Consider the following 21,609-nt stretch of genomic DNA (forward strand, 5'->3'; position numbering starts at 1 on the left):
ACTTGATCTCTGTTCGTTTTTCGATAGCGAGGAGTACAAACAAAATGATCAAAGAGGTCATGATCATGATAAGATCACGTGGTCGTCATAAATTTGTTGCCAATTGTTCAGAACTAATACTCGTATGGAGGCCCGACCATGACGTAAGTGACGACCGAGGGTGTGGTTGAAGATGAAAATAACTGCACAGACACATGTTATTAATTAACGTTCGAATCCCGAACTCAATCAACATTAATACTCGTGAATACTAACTACTTATTAAGTCTTCTACAAGTGCAGTCTACTAATCATCATTTTGCTATGACCTCAAAATTAACCTAGCATTCAAAACTGGTCATTCAGTAGCAAAGATCACTTTTGCAGACAGATGTCTGCAGCTCAGATTATTTTAATTGGCCAATTGAATAAGTATTATATTATTGCTTGAAAACACATACCACGTGCACGAGAGCTCTTAGAGAGTTACCTATACGGCTACAGAAATATCACGCAAAAAAGTCTTGTTCATTCATTACCGTACTACATTGATAGTGATCACTGGCCAGGTTACGGAGGGCAACAGTAATTTATTTCATACATATCTACATGTTGAGATTAGAGCCATGAAATCTTTCTTGGACTCTAATAAACACAGAAGTTTAAAAAAAATATGTATCTGTAGTTGGATCTAGAATTTCTGATCTGTCATAACTTACTATAATTTAAGTTCACTTACGTTAAATTCTTTCTTGATGGGATCGTTGAGCATGCCCCCGCAGAATATGATGCCGTCCACGACCACGTTGCACATGAAGGAGGCGAACACAATGACCCAGCCCCAGCCACCATCGGGTGGGACCACCTGCAAATCAAATTCAGATCGAGTGATTTGGTAGCGTGATACAGAACGCTGGAAATCTGAGGTTTAGCTCAATAAGAGAGGAAGTATATGCAGTGAAATCTCGAAAAATTATCGTTTTATGTTCTTATTTACTATGTGCGCTTACATTTTTGCCCTTTTATCTCTTTATAAATGGCGAAGTTCCAGATAAAGGTGCAGCCCACTGATTATCAGTCCGCAGGACGATAACGGCCTGTCAGTTGTTCGGAACTTTAAAATTTTTGTTCTAACTGACAGGCTGATATCGCCCGGTGGACTGATAATCAGTGGGCACCTTTTCCAGTAAACCGGGTCTCTTGTGCCAGCATTAGTGCCGAATTAGTGAGATTGTACTGTATATAAATCGGAAGGAAAATTTGTTCAGGCATTAGCGTGGCGTGGTCCACGTTCCTGGGTTAGGGGGAACCCTTGTATATAAACAAGATTTATCGAACGAAAATATAATTTACCAAAGATTCTTCTACTCGACCTGGACCCTCACCCACGGTACTATTGTCAGATATTATAAGAACATTAACCATTTTCAGCAGTATAATTTATGATTATGAGTTTAGAGTAGAATATTGACATTTTGAAGTTGAAGTATTTACTTTCGGATGTTGCCCGCTGATATTCTTTTGCTGGTATAGTATTCGAAGAGTTTAATATTTATCCCGCGACCAAAGAGTACCTGTCATACAGTATTTTAAAATACATAGTCTGTGCGGATAGAGAAGAGTTGTGAAATGTATGGGATCATGGGATCCAATACATTCTACGACTCTTCTCTTTACGCACAGACTCTAATCAAAGATATATGTAACTCCGTATAAGATAAGTAAAGTCTAAGGATAAAAACGGGCCTCGGAAAATCAAGAAATTTTATGCTCGAATAGATGGCGCCATACCTTTGGCCTATACTCGTGTAGATGGCGTTACCGTTTGATATTTAACAATTTTTACGCATCAGTGAAAGAGCATGGGTCAAAGTCGGGTTTCTATTGTTTGACATAATTATTGAAAGTCATAATGTAATGATTGTCATATTATCATTAGTCATAATTTGGTTTTTTTCAGAAACGCGTAACTTTTCAGGATTGCTATAAAACAAAGCTAAGCTAACCTATCTATAGGATAACCCGAGGAAAATCCTGAAAAGGTAACGGTTTCAGATTTATGACTAATGATAATATCACAATCATTAACATGATGACTTTCAATAATTATGTCAAACAAAGGGACCCCGTCAAAGTCATATGACGTTCTAAAAATAAAAATAAAACATTTATGCATATACAGGTGAACAATCCAAATGGGTCAGTAGGGAGAAGTCAGAAGCTATGAGAGATAGCGACATCTGTTCTTAGGAACCATGGCTTCCATTTTAGATTTAATAATTATGGCAACAAAAGATTTCATAGCAAAATTTGGTCCTTATACTTTCAGGATCACTTATACAAACAAATACTACACGCGATTACATAAAGAATATTGACCAGGTTCGATTCCAGGTTATGTATGATAGTTTAAAAAAATTTGAATGTCATTACGGGGTTATCACAATCGATATGTGATAACCCCGTAAGAGTGATAAGGATAGATATATGTAAAAACAATAATGTTAGAGGAGGATAGCGCTTTAGAGAATAAAGAACACTTCCCATATGTCGTTGTTTCAATCAGCAAGTCCTTACAATTATATATATTATTAAATCTAAAATCGACGCCATGGTTCCTAAGAACAGATTTCGCTCTCTCATAGTTTCTGACTTCTCCATACTGACCCATTTGGATTGATCGCCTGTATATATATTTTTGATATTTTTATACATTTTCATTTTTAGTTTTAATCCTGTGTCAATAGATGGCAGTCAATAAGTGACTACAAAATTTACTATGACAATAACCCACTTTACCATAGACAATAGTATATCTCTACACTCTAATCTCTTTGACATAATTATATGAATAGACTCTTGACTACGCCAAATTTGCATATCTATAATAAGCGCCATACTTGACCTGACGTACCTAGTACTTGGCATGAAAACTTAGCGTGGTCCAATTGGGTCCAAGTCTACGAAAGAGGGGTAAGTTTATACTCTTCTCTTTTTCATCGTAGCTTTCAAACGGATTAAAAGAAGAAGGGATTTAAATTTATATAATATATTTCAAAATTGTAATTTTTAGAATGACCTACAATGAATACGAATTACGGAAAATGATGTAGGTATGCAACATTTTGTAAATTACCAAAAACTCTTTGGAATTACCTACTGATGATTTACCTGACGTATCTGTTTATAACCTAACTTAAATTAGTTTCCCAAACAGTAACTAATCTTAGCTGCTTCCCTCATATACTATTATACTCTTTGGTTTCCCTGTGACCTTGTCCAAAGCAGGCTGGCCTCGACGCGCGACATGGTAACTGTTGCCACCCTAACACTATTCTAGGTAATTACACTATAGGCGATCAATTAATCAACTAATTGCTTACCTAACGTTTCTTGTAACTTCTATCAATAGAACTAGCCAATTTAATGAAACCCTCAAATTATTACAATATTTGTTTATTTAACATTAGGTTTACAACATTGAGTATCAACATGACTATTGTATTTAGACGAATGGTTATGTTAACCTGTAAGAATTATGTACGTGCCTATTATCATTAACGCCCAAGCACAAGTTTCTAAAACAACATCAGCCGTTTTGGCTAAAATCTGTTTCCGCCGTTTCCACGCTCTTTGCATGGCCATCTTGAAAAAGTTCTATAACAGCAGCAGGAGTACGGTCACGATTAATTCAGAAAAAGCAAGGGTTACAACTCCGATTAGGCACCCGTTGATAACACTCTGTGCCGCGTTTCGCAAATACCTCTTCCTTTTCTCTTTTTTTGATTGAGAGGTCATGTTAAGATTCCGTTACTAAAATTTTGGCATTTGCGAGTTGTGGTAGTCTTTACTTCATTGAGGCTATTGTTTATAACAACTGCACGAAGAAACACATTTCTCTGGACGGATTGGATCTTGATTGCTCGGATTTTTTGGAACTCTTTTTACTTTTTCAAAACCTATGAAAACAAGAGCTATGTGAAATGCTACTGCTAGCGTGAACAGGGTAGTTATTGGAATTAACATGGGGTTCAATACATTTCGTGAACCCCATGTATTATTATTAGTTTATTTAAATTTTTAGACCATGTTAAACTTTTTAAATTCTGTACTATCAATGTTACGTTTGTCAAAAATAAAGTGTCAGATTCATATTATTTTTAGTTTGTAGTAAGAGGTCGGTATCCTAGTTATTAAAAACTTTTTGTTTTTATGTTTTGGAACTTACTGAAATGAAGATTTTTAGACGTTTTACCATTTATGCTAAAATTTAAAAAATCCTAACCTAACTGAAAAAAATGTTGATGCAGTGCATGACCCTGGTTTAGAGTTGTTGTGCCGTGGTTGCAGTGCGTGGAGTGCGGGCGTACGATGCGGAATATGCTGCAGATGTTTCGTGCCGTTTATATTGAACTTGACTGAGAAGTTGAAGTTTACGTGGCTCTGGATGACAGTTGGAACTTGTCACTCAAAAGAATTAAAGGAAAGGGTCACACGACAAGTGCATGTCAGTACGAATACCACGTTTGGGGATTCGGCATTACTTTAAAGGTAAGTTTGAAGCTACTTTGTGATATAAAAATACAAACAGTCTGTAATGTGCTTACCAGTGCTGCCTCTGGCTCGGACTCTTCGCTGGGCGAGTCGCGGCCCAGGCCGCTCTCGTCCGACGAGGGCGTCTCAAACGGACGCTCGTCCGTTGCTACTCGCACCACCATCTTGGATCTGAAAATAAAAATTTAATAAATTAAGTACCATGTAACTACCTACAATTCACTTAATGAATATACTTAAAAATGTATGTACCTATGCATGTCTATTTGTATAAGTATATTAGCTTTTTCCCGCTACTTTGTCTTGGTAGAATGATGACGATGATTGATAAAAACTATCTTATAGTTATGTCCTTCCTCGGGCTTCAAACTATCTCCATCGGTTCAGATGTTTAAGCGTGAAAGGTAGCATGCAGACATACACCGTTACTTTCGCATTTAGAAATAATATAAATATTCGTAGGGGTGTGTAAGTTTATTAATATAGCCTAATTTATCTAATGTCTGGCTGGGTTAATATTTAATTTGCTTTTAAATACCCTGCATCTACTTAATCTTTCTGGTTTAGCCCACTGTTCGACTGGCAGAAAATGTCTAGGCATTAAGTCCGCCATTTGGACTATCATTTATTGTGCAATAAATATCGAATAAGTATAAATTAAATAAAGGGTATTTTGATTGTTAATGACTAAATGGTGTAGGTAAATAAAACAAAATGTCAAAATCAGCTCGATAGTAAGTTAATATGTTTATCTTGTAGCGTACGATGCTAATTAATATTTTTTGAAGAATATTTTATATAAATAAAAATTATTAATAATAAATAAATAAATATTATAGGACATTCTTTACACAGATTGACTAAGTCCCACGGTAAGCCCAAGGTTATGAGTATTATGGGTACTCAGACAACGATATATATAATATATAAATACTTAAATACATACAAAACACCCATGACTCAGAAACAAATAACTGTGCTCATCACACAAATAAATGCCCTTACCGGGATTCGAACCCAGGACCATCGGATTTACAGGCAGGGTCACTACCCACTAGGCCAGACAGGTCGTCAAAACATACATAAACATACATATATACAATATTTTTAATATTTGTTGGCTCTGCAAAAGCAAAAACATCCGGAAAAATCCGGATGTATTTTTAACTCAATATTTTTCTCCATGGCAATTTTTTTTCTATAATAAGTAGGTACTTACATATAAAAGACCATTAGGGTCGATTCTTAGTTTAATTCTTGTATTTAATTTTAGCTCGCGTGCAAATGCAATTGTTTATTGTTAAACATTATCATAAGTGCTTGCTTATTGCGTTATTTGTAAATAATTACTTTAAGTTGGCTATTTATAAGTTGTCTTATAAGCGAAATTTCTGTAATTTCTTAGACAATAAAATTTATTTAAACCGAAAGATCCATCGATTAGAAAGATCACTTAATAACTTAATAAGAATTATTTATCACTATCTATAGTAAAGACTAGTTTTCCTAGTAATTACCATTCATGAAAGCTAAGTGAGGACCTTGTACCAGTTATCATGCGAATGTTCAGCGAGTCACCAGCGAGTAGCATCTGCAACAGCGCTAGGAGGAAGTGAGGCCAGGAGGCTGCGCCCCTAGCTAGGTCAATAAACAATCGAATAGCGATAGCCGATAATCTAAATCGTTAACTGTGCAGTTTGCGGTACTGCAGTTATATGCTGGTTTTACAAAAATATTTACTAGTATCGGCTGTTACTAACATTTCTATGGACTAATTATGTCTGATACAAATAAATTGAATAGAATTGAAATAGGCACAATAAGCAACACCTTTTACTTTTTAGAAAAATTTGACATTTTCAGGTATCCATTAATCGAATTTATTGTCAAATTTTGTGTGGATTTTTTTCTCTGACACGATAACGTAACTTTCCACATTCGTCCGGCGTGCACTAAGCGAGACGTTCATCATTTTATAGATTTTGTTTTTATCAGTTAATATGTCGTAAATTCGGTTTAGTTAAATGAGGTCGTTTTAATCCAGCGCAGCGTCTCCAAATACTAGAATTGGAGTAGACCGCGTGAAGTGGCACGTTTGAGCGGTCTAGCAAATATAGGTAAGTTCAGTGTGCGATCTACATACCCATTTATTACGTTTTTACATACATAGATACGGACATCATATGACTCGGTAATATATATTATGCTTATACAGCTGATTAAATATTATTTACTCATACAATATGTTCATTAAGTTACGGCTGTAGGACAGCTCTGACGCACTTACGATTATAATGAACCTATAATGACTACGGAAAAGTTGTGTGTAACCCTTGGAACGTGTTTGTTTTGTTTGTTTGTAAACAATTATACATAATATTGCAATAACAGTATTTTTTTGCTGATTAGAAATCGGTGACACAATATTCACAACTAAGTAAGTTTATTATAAGTAAGTCAGTTGCCATTTACATTTACGAGTAGGTAAGGTACCTAGGCTATAAATTTTATCATTTGAATTTTCTGCTAGCGACACACTATGGTATTAATTAACCCCAAATTAAGTGCTTATTATTCGCAGTTTTCGAGCTAGGGTAGGATAAATAATTCAATAATTTACACATGCGCCTTTCTCCACAATCTTAATTAAGAGCCAACAGGAGTGGTCATTTCTCCATACAAACGTACTCGACTGTTTCCTCCGTGGTTTTTGAAGCTAGAGCAATGATTTTTTCAACACAGATTAATATTGTCAATATCTGTGTCGGTGTGTTTTGCTTTTTTTGATATTTTTGTTTTTTAAGGCGCTAGAGCCCTTCACACATGGCCAAAAATGGCCTCACTGACTATGCCGCAATGAGAGGCGTGGTATTCAAAACTGATATTAATTAGCCAAAAAATCAAAACAGTCCGACACAGACAATTTCATAATCATTTAGATTTCCAAATTTGGTTACGATTGGTTAAGTTTTGGAGGAGGAAACAGTCGAGTACAAAACCTCGATTTTTGAGATTTTTACGCAGGATTTTTCGCCTAAGCTGCAGTTGTTCTTATCGCACTAATTTTAGGGGCGGGGTCAAGTTTCTAAATACGTACACAGACAGAAAAGTGATGGGCAATAGTCGACATTAAATGTCGATAATCTAGTGATGTGATAAGATCGATAAACCGTTTCAAAGTCGCGATTTGCCTCTTAGTAGGCGAAGTAAGTAAAGTGAGTATGCACTTTGGCCTCAGGGGATATCGTTTAACACTATTTATTATTCCTTGGTTCATACAAAGCTGAGCTGACGCACTAGCTACGAGATTAAGTCCTGGCTACCCCCCAAAAAGGGAGGGGAAAAGTCGGCTTCTGCGGTCCAGTTTGCCTCTATTTTCTACATATCTGTTGCTATGAGATCAAATTTGGTATAATTTTTGTGTAAATTAGGGACGAATAATTTATTTTAGAAATAATAGTTTCACATTTTCATACACAAATCTGAATATATGAACGAAACATTAAAATCATATATAATTTTTGGTCACTGGTTTGCTCTTTAGAAGCAAATTGTGGTGATTTGCACTAAAAATTAATTACACAATTTAGTCCATTTATTCGTTATTTAGAAAAGTATCAGTTCTAAGTACGGATTCATTCATTGATTATAAAAAGAATTAGTAATACTTTGGTTAAAATATTGTTTTATATTTTACAATTTTCACTATTATTCTAAAATTTATTTTAAATAAAGTATTAATTTTATTAAATCGTTTATGACGTGATGAAAGGGCTCCACGAGGCGAAATACTTTTTACGCCAATTATTTTTTTTTTTTTTTATTTACAACAAAGACGAAAGTTCGAGAAGAATGTGGTTACTTAATAATTGCCTAACTTGTTGAAAAAATAACTTTACATACTAGCAACTCATAACCGTAGTATATTCCATGATATGTTTTAAATGCACCATATTTTTTTCTAATTTTTAAAAGAATATTTAAGTGGGGCTCCCAAACAACAAACGTGATTTTTTTGCTGTTTTTTGCGTAATGGTACGTTTGCGTTTTTTGTTAATAGCTTTTGAACTTTTTTTATGTGGGAATGCTTCGAATACATTTTTCTAGACATCATTCCGAATCTAATGAGGTATCATACGTATTTTTAGGAGTTAGTATCTCTATTAGTGGCAGCCGTACAAGCCCAATTTCAAAGAAAAACCGCAAATGGATGTACAGGTTAGCCGTTTGGCACACGCATACTGAGGTCAAAACAAAATTTTTGACCCGCAGTTCCTAAATAAATCCCTTAGGAGGGGTGTGCTACAACATTTTTTTTTTGTATGGAAAACAACATTTTTTTTTTTTCAAAAACCTATCGTGTTTGGTATCATACGAAAGGGCTTTTTGAGGCGATTCTAAAAGTATACCACATTATTACATTATAGCCATTTTTTTTTGTAAATTAAGACAAATTGAATTTTCAAAACATACCAAGTTTGGGGTCAAGTTAAAGGGTTAAAGAGGTATTTCCCGTTGGGTATATGGATATTACGTATCATTGTATGATTAATATGTACCGTATCTGCAGTACAGTTCCAGAAGTCTCGTAAAATAGGTATTGAAGTAGAACGGCCGGTCCGGGCCGTAGCAACTACGCTCGCATTCCATTGCTAATTGTTCTGTTTATAAGTTATTGATATACCCGACAAAAAAAAATGTGTTTTTTGTTTAATTTAGTTTAATTTGTATACTTTTAGTTTAAGTCATATATGTTAATACCTACAGTATTAAGTTATTTGTTATAGGTTAAGTGTGCGCTCACCGATAAAATGTATTTTGCGTGAAAAAACAATTAATTCTCGTGTAAGTGAATATTATGTATTCTTATGAGAAAATAAAGATCTTTAAACCAAACTGTGTCACTTTGTATTAAAAAAAAAACTAAATAAAATTATTTTTAAAATTGCTTTTTTTGGGTTAGATATGAGGAAATCACGTATCATTTGTGGTATATTGTACAAAAAAAAAACAGCCATATCGTATCTGGAGGAGCCCAAACTTGGTATGTTTTGAAAATTCTTTTTGTTTCAATTTAAGAAAAATGGCTAAAATGTAATGATGTGGTATATTTTCAGAATCGCTTCAAAAAGCCCTTTCGTATGATAGATAAAAGAAGATTACGATAGGTTTAAAAAAAAAGTTTTTTTATACAAAAAAAAAGTTTTTTTATACAAAAAAAAAAGATTCAGCACTCCCCTCCCAAGGGATTTTTTTTTAGGAACTGCGGGTCGATAATTTTATTTTGGCCTCTAGTATACGTGTACCAAACGGCTAACGTGTACATCGATTTGCGGTTTTTTAATGCGAACAGCTTACACTATATTTTTAACCACCTTGAACGTTTTGTAGACTAGACTATTGTCCCAAATTGGGGTTTCTTATTCATTCCGACCAGGATTAGGAGCTCTTCAAACATACCAATTTTAATCAAAATCTGACTCATAAATAAAAAACGGACCATTAATAAAACTGTATAATTACATCAACGTAAGAAATATCTCATGTCACAATTGTTTCTTTGTTATGATAATTTTATCTAACCTGAGCCTTTCTTTTTTTCTAATCATCGAAGCCGGAGAGCGACAAATTTGTTTTTCATCACACTTGCTCGAAAAGATCTTATTTCATGCAGGTGTACTGAAGGGAAAACTAAAGGCCTATATTGTTCCCGCGGGAGTTATAGCTTTCTTTTTTTAATTAGAGATGTCACTAATTCATACGAAGTACGAACCAAGTAAGTTATAAGTAAAATACTTTGTTTAAAGTATAAGGGTGTGTAAGGGAGTTTTACTTCTAAAATACTGACAATTATAATTTAGTACTTTTGTTTATAATAATTAATTGGATTAATTTAATAGCCGTTTAAAATATTTTTACACAAAATTTTCAATCGTGGCTGAATGCCGAAGGTCTGTGCCTTAGATGCCTAACCTGTCAAGAAATGACAATATGGCGGACGAATATTTGAAATGTCACCGTATTTTATAATTATTTCCCTGAAAATTTAGTTTTTCATCACAAGTGTAACGAAAACCATTGTGTGTAACTCCGGGGGTAAGAATATTGTAAACTCCTCCTTTACAAAATCTCACTTACCCCCCCTCGTTGCACAATGTAGGTACTAATAGCACAGCGTGTCGAAAGTTGATACTTTTCGCACGGAAACGAGAAAAGAAATGATTGTTTTTTTACTCTCCTGTAAAAGTCAAAATGTTATTTGGATTGCAGGTTGTAGAAGGATATTGAATTCAGCTACCTAAAATCAAGAAGTTAAATCACAATAACAGGAAATAAGCAAACGCTCAGTGGTGGTAGCGAGCTAAGCTAACGGAAAAAGTTTGTAAGAACTAGCTATAGCCTATGATATGCCTATATAGCGGGCCGCGACCGCGACGCGACTTGCAGGCATAAGGTCCGTGAGCGCAAATGACATGCGCGTCTGTGTGCGTGCACCACACACACGGGGATATGGCGGCGCCGCCCCCGTCAGCGCGACGGAGATAATCAGTTTGAAATCTCAAAATTGAGAATTCGCTGAGCTCCTGTTGGGTCTTAATTATGCACAATTTGGATTCCTAAGAATTTTTTTCTGCGCATTTGCGCCAACGTACGCAATCATTGTACTTAATAACTGTTCAAGTGTTCATAATTAACAATGTGCGTTCTCTACGATAATATTTTATCACGACTTTTGCTTCTTAACAATCTGGATGCTTCTCAATCTCAACATACACTGTTGTTCCTTATTTTTATGCAATCATTTAAATAATTATCTACATTAACCAGAGCAAACTAATACCTATTTGAATTGATGTGACATAGTGCAAAATTATTAATACCATTCTAATAATTATATCTACTTTATATCTATTCATATCTTACAAACAAGTTTAAGTGGAAAAATCCACTTAATTTTAGTTAGTACTGATAAGAAGGTCTATTGAACAAGTGTAATGTGGACCGACGACCGTGCGACCCGCACTGCACTGATAAGGGATAACGTTGTAACTTGTAACCTCTAAGAAGCAAGGCTGAGCGGGGACTTGCAAGTACTTAAGTATAACTTGAACTTGGTTTATGCTCTCGTATTTCTAATAATACGGTTTTCTTATATAATTAAGAAGTTGTTTAGAAGTTCGCAAATAATTTATAATAAAACCAATACTTAAAAGTAGGTTTACTTTTAGACTAGTTTAACTAAGTAGTTACTTAAGAACCAATGCAGCATAAGAAGCAGCATACCTATAATATATCTAATTAATACTGTCTTTAGTTTCCGGGATCATTAATCGTTTACAGAATATAAACCGGCTATGTCGCATATTTTACTCAATATACGTAGCATGTAATATCATTCGTCTGAGTATATTTAGCGCATAGTACGATCTCAATTCTCACTTTATCTTTTAAATCGATTGGAAATTGACTAATGATTCAATCGCAAAGTAACATTTTAACACAAGGCGTCTTCCCCAATTCCCTTTTATTTTTATTTTTATTTTAACGGTACGGAAATAAGTTATAGGTACAGCTTGTACCTACTTTAAATAATTGTAATTTGCATACATTGAAAACATGAACAATGGGGCGTACGTCATTTGACCACCATGTCAGCTAGCGCCATATGCTATGCCAGCATAATGTAAGGAACAACTATACGTATAGTCATAATAATGTAACATAATATGTTATGTGAATGATAAACGATCGATGTGTTAACTCTTTTTGGGTTTTTTTATACTACTTAACATCAACAAAATATTAAATTACCATATTAATACAATAAGCTTCAAACTTCAAATTTCAACATTTATTCAGCAAATAGGCCACAAGGGCACTTTTACACGTCAACAATGAATTTACATACAAGCAAAAATAAAGAAAAATAATACATCAACAATTATATTTATAATATACAACTAAACTAACTGCAACTACAATTTTATTGTTTATTTTAGATGGAATAATAAATAAAAATTAACAGCTTAGAACTTTACCTGCATAAATTAGAAATTTAAATTAAAGGAAACATTTAAGAAATTCACCGCTTGTGGCAAGATTCGTATTCTCGACCTTTGGAGCACCGGTCCGATCACGGTCCGATCCCTCTAACCAACTGACATGAAAAAGCTTACTAGACCCGTGCGAATTTGATATCCGTGTATTGTCGCTTGCATGTATCTGCTTGGTACAAAAAATAATTATTAAACTATAACTATATAGTTTAAGTTAAAGCTTTGTATCCGCATCTGAAATTGACAATAATTTTCCACGAGTTTCCACGTTTTTTGCACATACTTATCTTAGCAAATATTCCACCTCTCTTCAATACCTATTTATTATACAAGGCATGACGTAATTAACTTAGCATATAATTTCTCCCTGTTTAAATACCTAAGCATACCTAATTCGAATAATTAACTCCCTTCTTTGTGCCAACCATTACATAATTTTATTGTAATTTGTGGATAATGTCGTTGGCTATGCATATGTCAATTTTAAGTATACTACTAAATGTAACATTATATTGTATAGTTGTTTGTTATCCCTAAAATGAATAAAATAAAATAAAAATAAAATAAAATAAATATTATCGTGATTGTCATTACGCTTTGCCGCAGGTTTTAGTTAAAAGCCCGCAATCCACTACGGATTGTGCAGCAGAATAGATAGTGCTGATAAAAAGGCACTGTATAATTTAGGTGAATTGCTATTGCCCATTCTATTTGATATGATATGATGTTTTATTGGACTCTGCAGGTGGAAGCACAGCTACAATATGACTTTTAGGGGGAACCTTTTAGGAACTGTTGTTCATTGAACCCGAAGGATAAGTAGGTACGCGTATATTACGAGTAGGTATACGAGGGTTTAAAAATGATGACAAAGATCCATAATTTTTAAACGATTCAACGTGATGAAGTTTTTTGTTAATCTTTTTGTGTTGTGTGATTATCTGATTATAAAATAAAAATACTAACAACAAAGAATAATTAAATAAATAAGCGGATACACATGAAAAAACAAAACGTTATAAAATATCGTGTGAAAACGTTCCGTCCGGGAGTCCGATTAGCAATGTTGCCAGATGGTCACAAAACTCACAAAAGTCACATTTTTCGTGACTTTTGGCCCTCGTCTGACATTTGCGACAATGTGCAATTGTGCATGAACTATGATGGCCGCTCTTGGCCAGTTTTCTTTTTATTTTATAAAGAAAGGACAAAGATGTGACTTTTCATTAAATGTAACTTAACTTATGACCCCTTATGAGCCCTGGCAAAACTGCCAATTAGCACTTTTTTTATAGGTTCTTTTCGGCAGTCTTCTACTATTAATCGAATTTAAACTATCGTACGACCGCAAAATTGGCTTAAAGTCTCCTAGGTACTATTATTTGGAAATACCTAATATATATTTTCATAACTAACGTATTAATAAGGCAAAACTTAGGGTTAGGAGCCCTGCAGCTCCGCTACTCTTTTATAGAGTATGAATAAAAAAATACACTATGCTGTGGAATTGTTTATGCACAAATAATCAGTTCTGTCTTACGAAATGGCCTTCTTAAGTATTTGCGTGGGATTGTTTACATTCTGTGATAGCAGATAAACTCGGGAGCAAGTTATCTGGCGCCACTGCAAAATAACAATTATTGATAACACCTCTTTACCCTTATGATGAAAGCTAGTTACTTTTTAGGGTTCCGTACCCAAAGGGTAATAACGGGACCCTATTACTATGACTCCTCTGTCGGTCTGTCTGTCACCAGGCTGTATCTCATGAACCGTGATAGCTAGACAGTTGAAATTTTCACAGATGATGTATTTCTGTTGCCGCTATAATAACAAATACTAAATAGGACGGAACCCTCGGAAGGCGAGTCCGACTCGCACTTGTCCGCTTTATCAAAGGATCAAATTTTACAGTGCAAACTTATTTTGTACTTTCTTATAGACAGCGAAATATCTTTCAGCGTTAAATTAAGAGCCAACAGGAGCTCAGTGAATTCTCAATTTTGAGATTTCAAAGTGATTATCGCCGTCGCGCTGACGGGGGCGGCGCCGCCATATCCCCGTGTGTGTGGTGCACGCACACAGACGCGCACGTCATTTGCGCTCGCGGACCTTATGCTTGCAAGTTGCAAGTCGCGTCACGGCCCGCTATATAGGCATATCATAGGCTATAGGTACCTAGTTCTTACAAACTTTCGCCCCTGGTAACAATATTTACCTTTAGAAAACTAAAATCAATTCTACACATTTCAAATTTGCGAAGTAATGCAAATTAATGCAGACATTAATCCGATGACATGAGTCTATAATCTAAAATGTTAAATTACCGTATCATTTGCGAAGATAAACCTCACAAATAAATATGTTCGTCCTACAAATACTGCATGTTGAATAACATTTATTGCCAGACTAAAAGACAATTAAGTACCTACTTAATAAAGTAGGTGATAAAAACCTCCAGCTAGTGATTATACTCGATGAGGCGGTTTGGACCCGCTTTTAGCGTCTTTCGGTCAGTCAGTCGGTTCAGAGATAAGTAATGAGCTTTCTCACCAGTTCCTTCAAAATGCTGCAAAATAGCTGAACAACAACAAATTGAAAGATGACTTGAATAATACGTAGCACCAAGGAAGCTAGATAACGACTGATCTTCGCGGAGGCACGGTTATGTTTATAGCCCATGTCGAATGTTAATGTTTATGGTAATCGACACTGGTTGAGCTGGTTAGCAAAGGATTCTATTTGTTTTTGTATTTCAAATTGTTACGCAATTATATATGGACAAGAAGATGAAATTAAAAACAAATCTTCTTATACGTTGTTCCAGTTGAGCACATAACAGTGTCGTTGGGGATCGCTTTCACTCATAACATATACAAATTAATATCTATATGCATGAGTCATATTTCCCCCCATGCGCCTGTGGGGAGCGTAGGTACAATAACGATCTAATGATGATACAATTTTTTACTTTAAAAATAATTAAAGAACGTTAAGAGTATTATTCCATGAGCATTTCAATGACTAATGACTAATTAGGTACGTGAACACATGGTGTATGTATAATGACAAGCTTTTTTACACGACTGCCCAAAAAAGAGAGTGTAATGTTTTTATTGGGTTTTATTCTAAAAGTACATAGGACACACTAAAAGTTTTTTAAAAAGTCCACTTATAGATCACTTAACATAAAGAGGCTTATAATTTATGAAAATATATAGTTTGTCAAAGGACTGTCTCATTTCAAACATAGACAGGGAGAATCATATTATCTTTGTCTTACACTAGTACTAGCACCCAAAAGAAAGGGATGAGTATAATTTTCCTGGTTGTTACTGACTGACAAATTGGTTTGACCAACTATAACTATTATGTTTTGAGATGAATGTGAAACCAAGTCAGTTATTTTAGTCAGTGCCAGGGGGTGTTAAAACCGGAACAATATTAGATACCTTTATTTTTTTAATACGTATAATGACTTGGCAATCGCACACAATGCTTTGATTGTACTCGTATGTGTATTGCTTAAACTGCATGTCATTAGGGCTAGCGCTATGTTCAATTTGTTAAATAGTTGACGAATTATCCTTATATCGCTATGTAGCCGTGCGAATGCAGTCATTATATGTATTAAAAAAATAAAGGTATCTAATATTGTACCGGTTTTAACACCCCCTGTCACTGACAAAAATAACCGACTTGGTTTCACATTACATATCAAAACTTTTTTGTAGTAGAAGAACTGCGTTGCGAGACTTGCATCTTTTTACATGTAATGTTTTTTAATGGGATACACATATTAAGATTGCGTCGACCGTCCAGTGGCGCCCTCATTACGGGAATTTTGTTTTCTAATAAACCAATTAATTTCTGTGTACATAAATCAGTATATTAATATTGTTGTCCTATTTGTTCCCCAATTTATGGTCTGTCACATAGTTTAGTACCATTTCGTAAGATTCGGCCCGGCCGAAGGGTTCGGCCGTTTTTTGGCCGAAACCGAAACTACGGCCGAAACATGATTTTTTGTCCGAAACTGGCCGAAACTGAATCTACGGTCGGACACTAGCTAGTTTATGGTCCTTACTATGTCCTATTTCGTTTTTTTTAACAAGGGAAGTAACTTCAACTGTTGAAGTCAACAGTTGCTCTTGCTTCTTAATGGCTTTTTTTTAATGGCTTACGCTTCTGCTACCTACGTGAATTCCATTTTATAATAACAATACAAATTCAAATTAGCCTCGTCCGCAGATGGCAACAGGTTAATTTTTACCGCGTTTAAAGGCATAAAATGCTACAGTGAGTTTTACAACTTGCCTCATAGTTTTAACTTTTAAATAAAATAAAATAAAAATTATTTATTTCAGATCAAAAGCGATCCATATTTTGTTAGTAACATTTTAGCCTTAATACTATGTTAGTAACCTATATCTACTTAGACCTACCAATGACTACGTCTGTCCAGTACCTAATGAGCGGGCAGTCAAGGCGCTCGGCTAACGCCCTTAGCATGCTGTCAGTGCTGCCGCGCAAACGTCGTCGGAGTAATGAGGCCACTCTCTTCCGTCTAATGGCATAGAAGTCGTCCGTTCGCGCCTCGGCGAACATGCCTGACGCACTACAGTGCCTCGGCAGCCTTAACAGCACCCTAAGGACATTATTGTACTGGACTCGCAACGTGTTGTAGGCCCTTTGTGTAAAACTTGCCCACAGACCTCACGTGTAAAACGTCTGACAATACACTCTAAATAGCGTCAGCTTTACTTGCTTATTACACCGTGCGAATCTGCGGGCAAGCATGTTGCCTCTTATAGACATTGCCCTCCTTTCTCTCTCTATGTCTAAATCATCTCTTAGTTCATTATTAATTACATGACCCAGATATTTAAATTTGTTTACCACATTAAGGGGTACGCCTCCCAGCACGATTCTAGGCACAGTGGTCGGGTTATACTTTCGTGTCTTGAATACCATGACCTCACTTTTTCCTGCATTGTACCTAAGACCATGCCGGTCAGCGTATGCCTCGCACCTCGCAAGTAGTTTCCTGATCGAGTCAACCGAGGGGCCCAGCAGCACCATATCATCGGCGTAACTTATATTGTTGAAGCAAGCCTGACCAATATGACAACCTATACGCATGCTGCTGAGCTCCCCGATTAAATCGTTCACATATAAGTTAAAGAGGACAGGTGAGGAAATCCCCCCCCTGCCTCACACCACACTGAAGCCTATACTCATCAGAGTCTAATCCTGCCCATCTCACCCGATTGATCTGGTTGCTGTACCAGTACTTTAAAAGATTAATATATTCTTTCGGCAAACCTGTTTTTTCTAATTTACCCCAAAGCATGTCGTACGCAACCAGATCAAACGCCTTGGATAGGTCCAAAAAACACGCATTGGCGTGTTTCTGTCCCCATAGTACCTGACAGCTTGCTTAAGGCACAATATAGCGCTTTCAGTTGACAGACCTGGCCTAAACCCGAATTGAGCGTCGTGCAACTCTATATGCTTACAAAGTTGTGCATTAAGCAAACTGTCAAGCACTTTCGCCACTACTGTTGCACGTGAGATTGGTCTATAGTTCCCTGGATCTGACAAGTCACCCGTTTTATTTTTCACCAGTGGAACTACTATTGTTCTTGTAAGTTGCTCGGGTAGGTAATAAGCGTGTCTTAGGCAAAATGTTACATAGCAAGAATGCGCGGCATATGTACTCCGGCATATTTGAGATGTTCAATGCTGAGACCGTCATGGCCTGGCGATTTACCCCTGACCATCTGTTTCACAACTAACTCCACGTCCTTAGCTGTAAACTTTATGGTACTATCGCCCATGACGGTCTCCACATTGCCCACCTCGGCTGTATTTATTTGTAGACGAGGATTGACATTAAAAATGCGCCTAAAGTTGTTCGCTATTGTTTTCTTTTCAGTCGTGCCTCCCACGCTCGAGGGTTAGACTTGTTCGTGTTTTTCCAGAAGGCTTTAAAATCTTTCGCTGCCCGGCTTGAAGCCAGGATATCGCTTTTTATTTGTTCTTGTCTATCCTGGCACCACCTCAGCTTGGATTTAAAAACCCTCCTGCTTTCACACATCTCGTCATACACTGTACCTTGACGGGGTTTGTTTTCTGATACCCATACCAAGAATTTAAGCCTCGCATTTTTGTGAGCAACAGCCACGTACTTATTCCACCCTGCTATACGAGCCCTTCGCTTACCATAAGCTGGTTTACTCGCCCTACGCGCTGCCTCTGACAGTGTGGTAACTATGTCACTATACAGTTTAACTAAAATAATTCTATGACTAGAATCGTTACATAAGCAATCTGCACATGCCCGCAGTTCGGTTGTAAAGTCAAGTAGTTTCAGTTTAAATTAATCCTGTGTTACTGCTTGGTTTAATGAAGATTAAAAGCGTCAAATACGATCGTTTGACACTATTTGAGCTGAGAGTAACTATATTTTATTTGTTAAACTTAATTAGCATCGGGTATAAGTTTTTTCTTCACAAATGTATATTTTGCGTGACTACGCTTACTCAATTCAACTTAATAAACCATTTTGTAGGTATACTAAGCAACTTGATTCATTTATTGCACAAGATTTAAAAAAATCTAGCGAGACATGGAGGATTGTATAGAACTTAGGTACTTACGTGATAGACCAGCGCATAACGCATCTGTCACGTTATAAATATAATGCTTTCGCTCAGTTTGTTTTGTATTTCAGTTTTTATATTTATATATTTGTATACATACATACATATTATGTAGTTTATGACATTTAAGACGAAAGTGGAGGAGGACCCGCGCGAAATCGACTTTCCATACAAACGTAGTCCTCATTTTCCTCTCTGGATATTAACATTATTGAATAAATTTTGCCACAGTTTGTTGTATATTAATATATATATTTTAAAAAAATATCTTTATTTCAGAACATTCAAAATTCCATACAATATTGTTAGTACCATCGTTATAGCTATGTGTTAGTAAATACATTAAAAATAAAAACAAAACTTTCAACAATAAAATCAAAATTCAATAAATTTAAATAATGAATATAATAATAATAATTAATATGTCAGATTCAAAATAATATAGACTAGAATAATAATTAGAATGTCAAAAATTTACCATTTATTTCTTAATATAATTCATATATTTAATTAATGATTTCATGTCAAAAGAGCAACAGATACACGCATAACAAATATATATAACGTACCTATGTAATATTTTTTTTTTGTTTTGCTAATCTAGATGTTTATTTCAGCAAAAAAGTTCCGAAACGAGGAAGCTATGTATACAGTCCAGTCGCGACAACCTTGATACAAAACATAAATTAATCAGATCGTTTTGCGCGGAATGTGGTCGCAGCGACTTTCCATGACTTGTACAAGGTACAAGTTGTACGTAAGATCTCACGTGCATCGGCGACTTATCTTGTTTATATACATACGAGTATAAATAATTATTTAATTTTCGCATGAACCATACTTTCATATGCATACTTGCATAGTGGTTTAATGTTAGTTTAAGTCGGAGAACTGGAGCGCAATCCAAAAAAGAGACAAAATTGTGAAGGTATTTGTTGATAGTGACACACTATCCCTATGTGAGAATAACGAGGAAGACGTGAATTAAATTACCTAATAAATTTTAAAGCTCGAAGGATCAAGTTTCACATCTATGTTCACAAGTGATAATTAGGTTCTTATTAATTTAAAGTGATAAAATTAATGTCATTATTGATACCAAAACTTTAGAGAATCCATGAAATTTTATTAAGAGAAAGCATTTTTCTGGTTAATAGTTTGCTAAGGTGCTTTTATTAAGATAAGATAATATTTATTTCATTTAAAAATATCCAAAATTATAACAATCATAAAACACTTAAATAGTACGTAAATATTGTAAATATACTAATATGGTTTTAACCTCCTGAGACCCAGAAGCATTTGTTTTGTTTTTGAATTTGGAACCTTTAATTACTCAACAAAAGTTTAAAATAGATTGTGGAATATGAACAAAAATTTGTACGCGGGGTCTTAGGAGGATAAATTATAGTCATAGACAAAATATTGTCTTCAGACAACGTTGGAAATTTCCACTTTGCGGCACTTACTTACAATGTCAATGAGAAACAACAATTAAACAGGTGCGGAAACAATAGCGTTTTAAGCAGTTTGTAGAGCCAAAATGTGAACATAATACATATTACGCTATTTCGTCTCATATTACACTAATACCTACATCATCGAAAGAAAATCACAAGACAAAAATATTATGTGAGTAAGTAGTACGTTTTAAAGCGTGCAAAAAACAGTAATTGAAACATTAACTACGTCTTTATTTGTATGTCTAATATATTTAGTACATTTACATAAGTATACATATATACTGAAACTTGATTTTGGCAGCCTTGCCCCTAAACGTACAAAATAAATATGCCATTTGATTAGCAGAAACAGCACTTTGCCATCATCACTACTAATTCGTTGTTTGATCTTCACAGGATTTAAGGAGTTGACAAACCCAAGATACTAGTATGGATATTTGTTATAGAAATTTGCATAGGATACAAAAGCCACGCATAACCCGTCATTTTCTTTGAGTATGGTCATGTGACGAGTAATTTTGAATAATATCAGCATTCACAAAACATTTTGTCTGAGATATATAAGTTCTGTTTGTATTTGCATTGCAGTCTGTTTTGATCCGCTCTGTTGAAGCATTGAGAATACAAGATTGTAACTCCTTTAGCCTTGTTACAAAAAGACTGCCAAATCCTGCTACCAGAATGATAAGATTTTTAAATCCCATTTAGATTTTTTTTATAAGCGTCGGTCACAAAAGGCTTTGTGATCAAAACACAGTAAAAATCCAGTATGACGAACGTATTTTTTACGTTGCGATCTTATGGAACAGTCCAAAATATTTAAACATTGTAAACGTCTCTGATATATCATGTGTCGTCCATTATTTTTGAAACGTAAAATTCATTCGAGAC

The 21,609-nt window shown here is 35.1% G+C and overlaps 2 protein-coding genes across 3 annotated transcripts in view; one reads left to right on the top strand and one right to left on the bottom strand.

Moving 5' to 3' along the window:
- The window catches only part of LOC134744704 (ubiquitin-like FUBI-ribosomal protein eS30 fusion protein), a 105,603-nt gene that overhangs the window by 39,065 nt on the left and 44,929 nt on the right, over positions 1-21,609 (top strand). The window lies entirely within an intron of this gene.
- LOC134744569 (uncharacterized) overlaps positions 1-21,609 on the bottom strand; it is a 53,241-nt gene that overhangs the window by 22,050 nt on the left and 9,582 nt on the right. The window contains exons 1-3 of one of the 2 annotated variants that reach the window (XM_063678413.1): positions 15,144-15,237; positions 4,587-4,704; positions 719-844 (exon numbers count right to left, since the gene is read on the bottom strand). In XM_063678413.1, coding sequence (XP_063534483.1) covers positions 719-844; positions 4,587-4,697 — 237 coding nt within the window. In that variant the 5' untranslated portion in view covers positions 4,698-4,704; positions 15,144-15,237. Of the gene's footprint in view, positions 1-718; positions 845-4,586; positions 4,705-15,143; positions 15,238-21,609 lie in introns of those variants that run through there. The other variant, XM_063678411.1, reaches the window with a different exon arrangement.

Source organism: Cydia strobilella, chromosome 10 (genome assembly GCF_947568885.1).
Source record: "Cydia strobilella chromosome 10, ilCydStro3.1, whole genome shotgun sequence".
Lineage (NCBI taxonomy): Eukaryota > Metazoa > Arthropoda > Insecta > Lepidoptera > Tortricidae > Cydia > Cydia strobilella.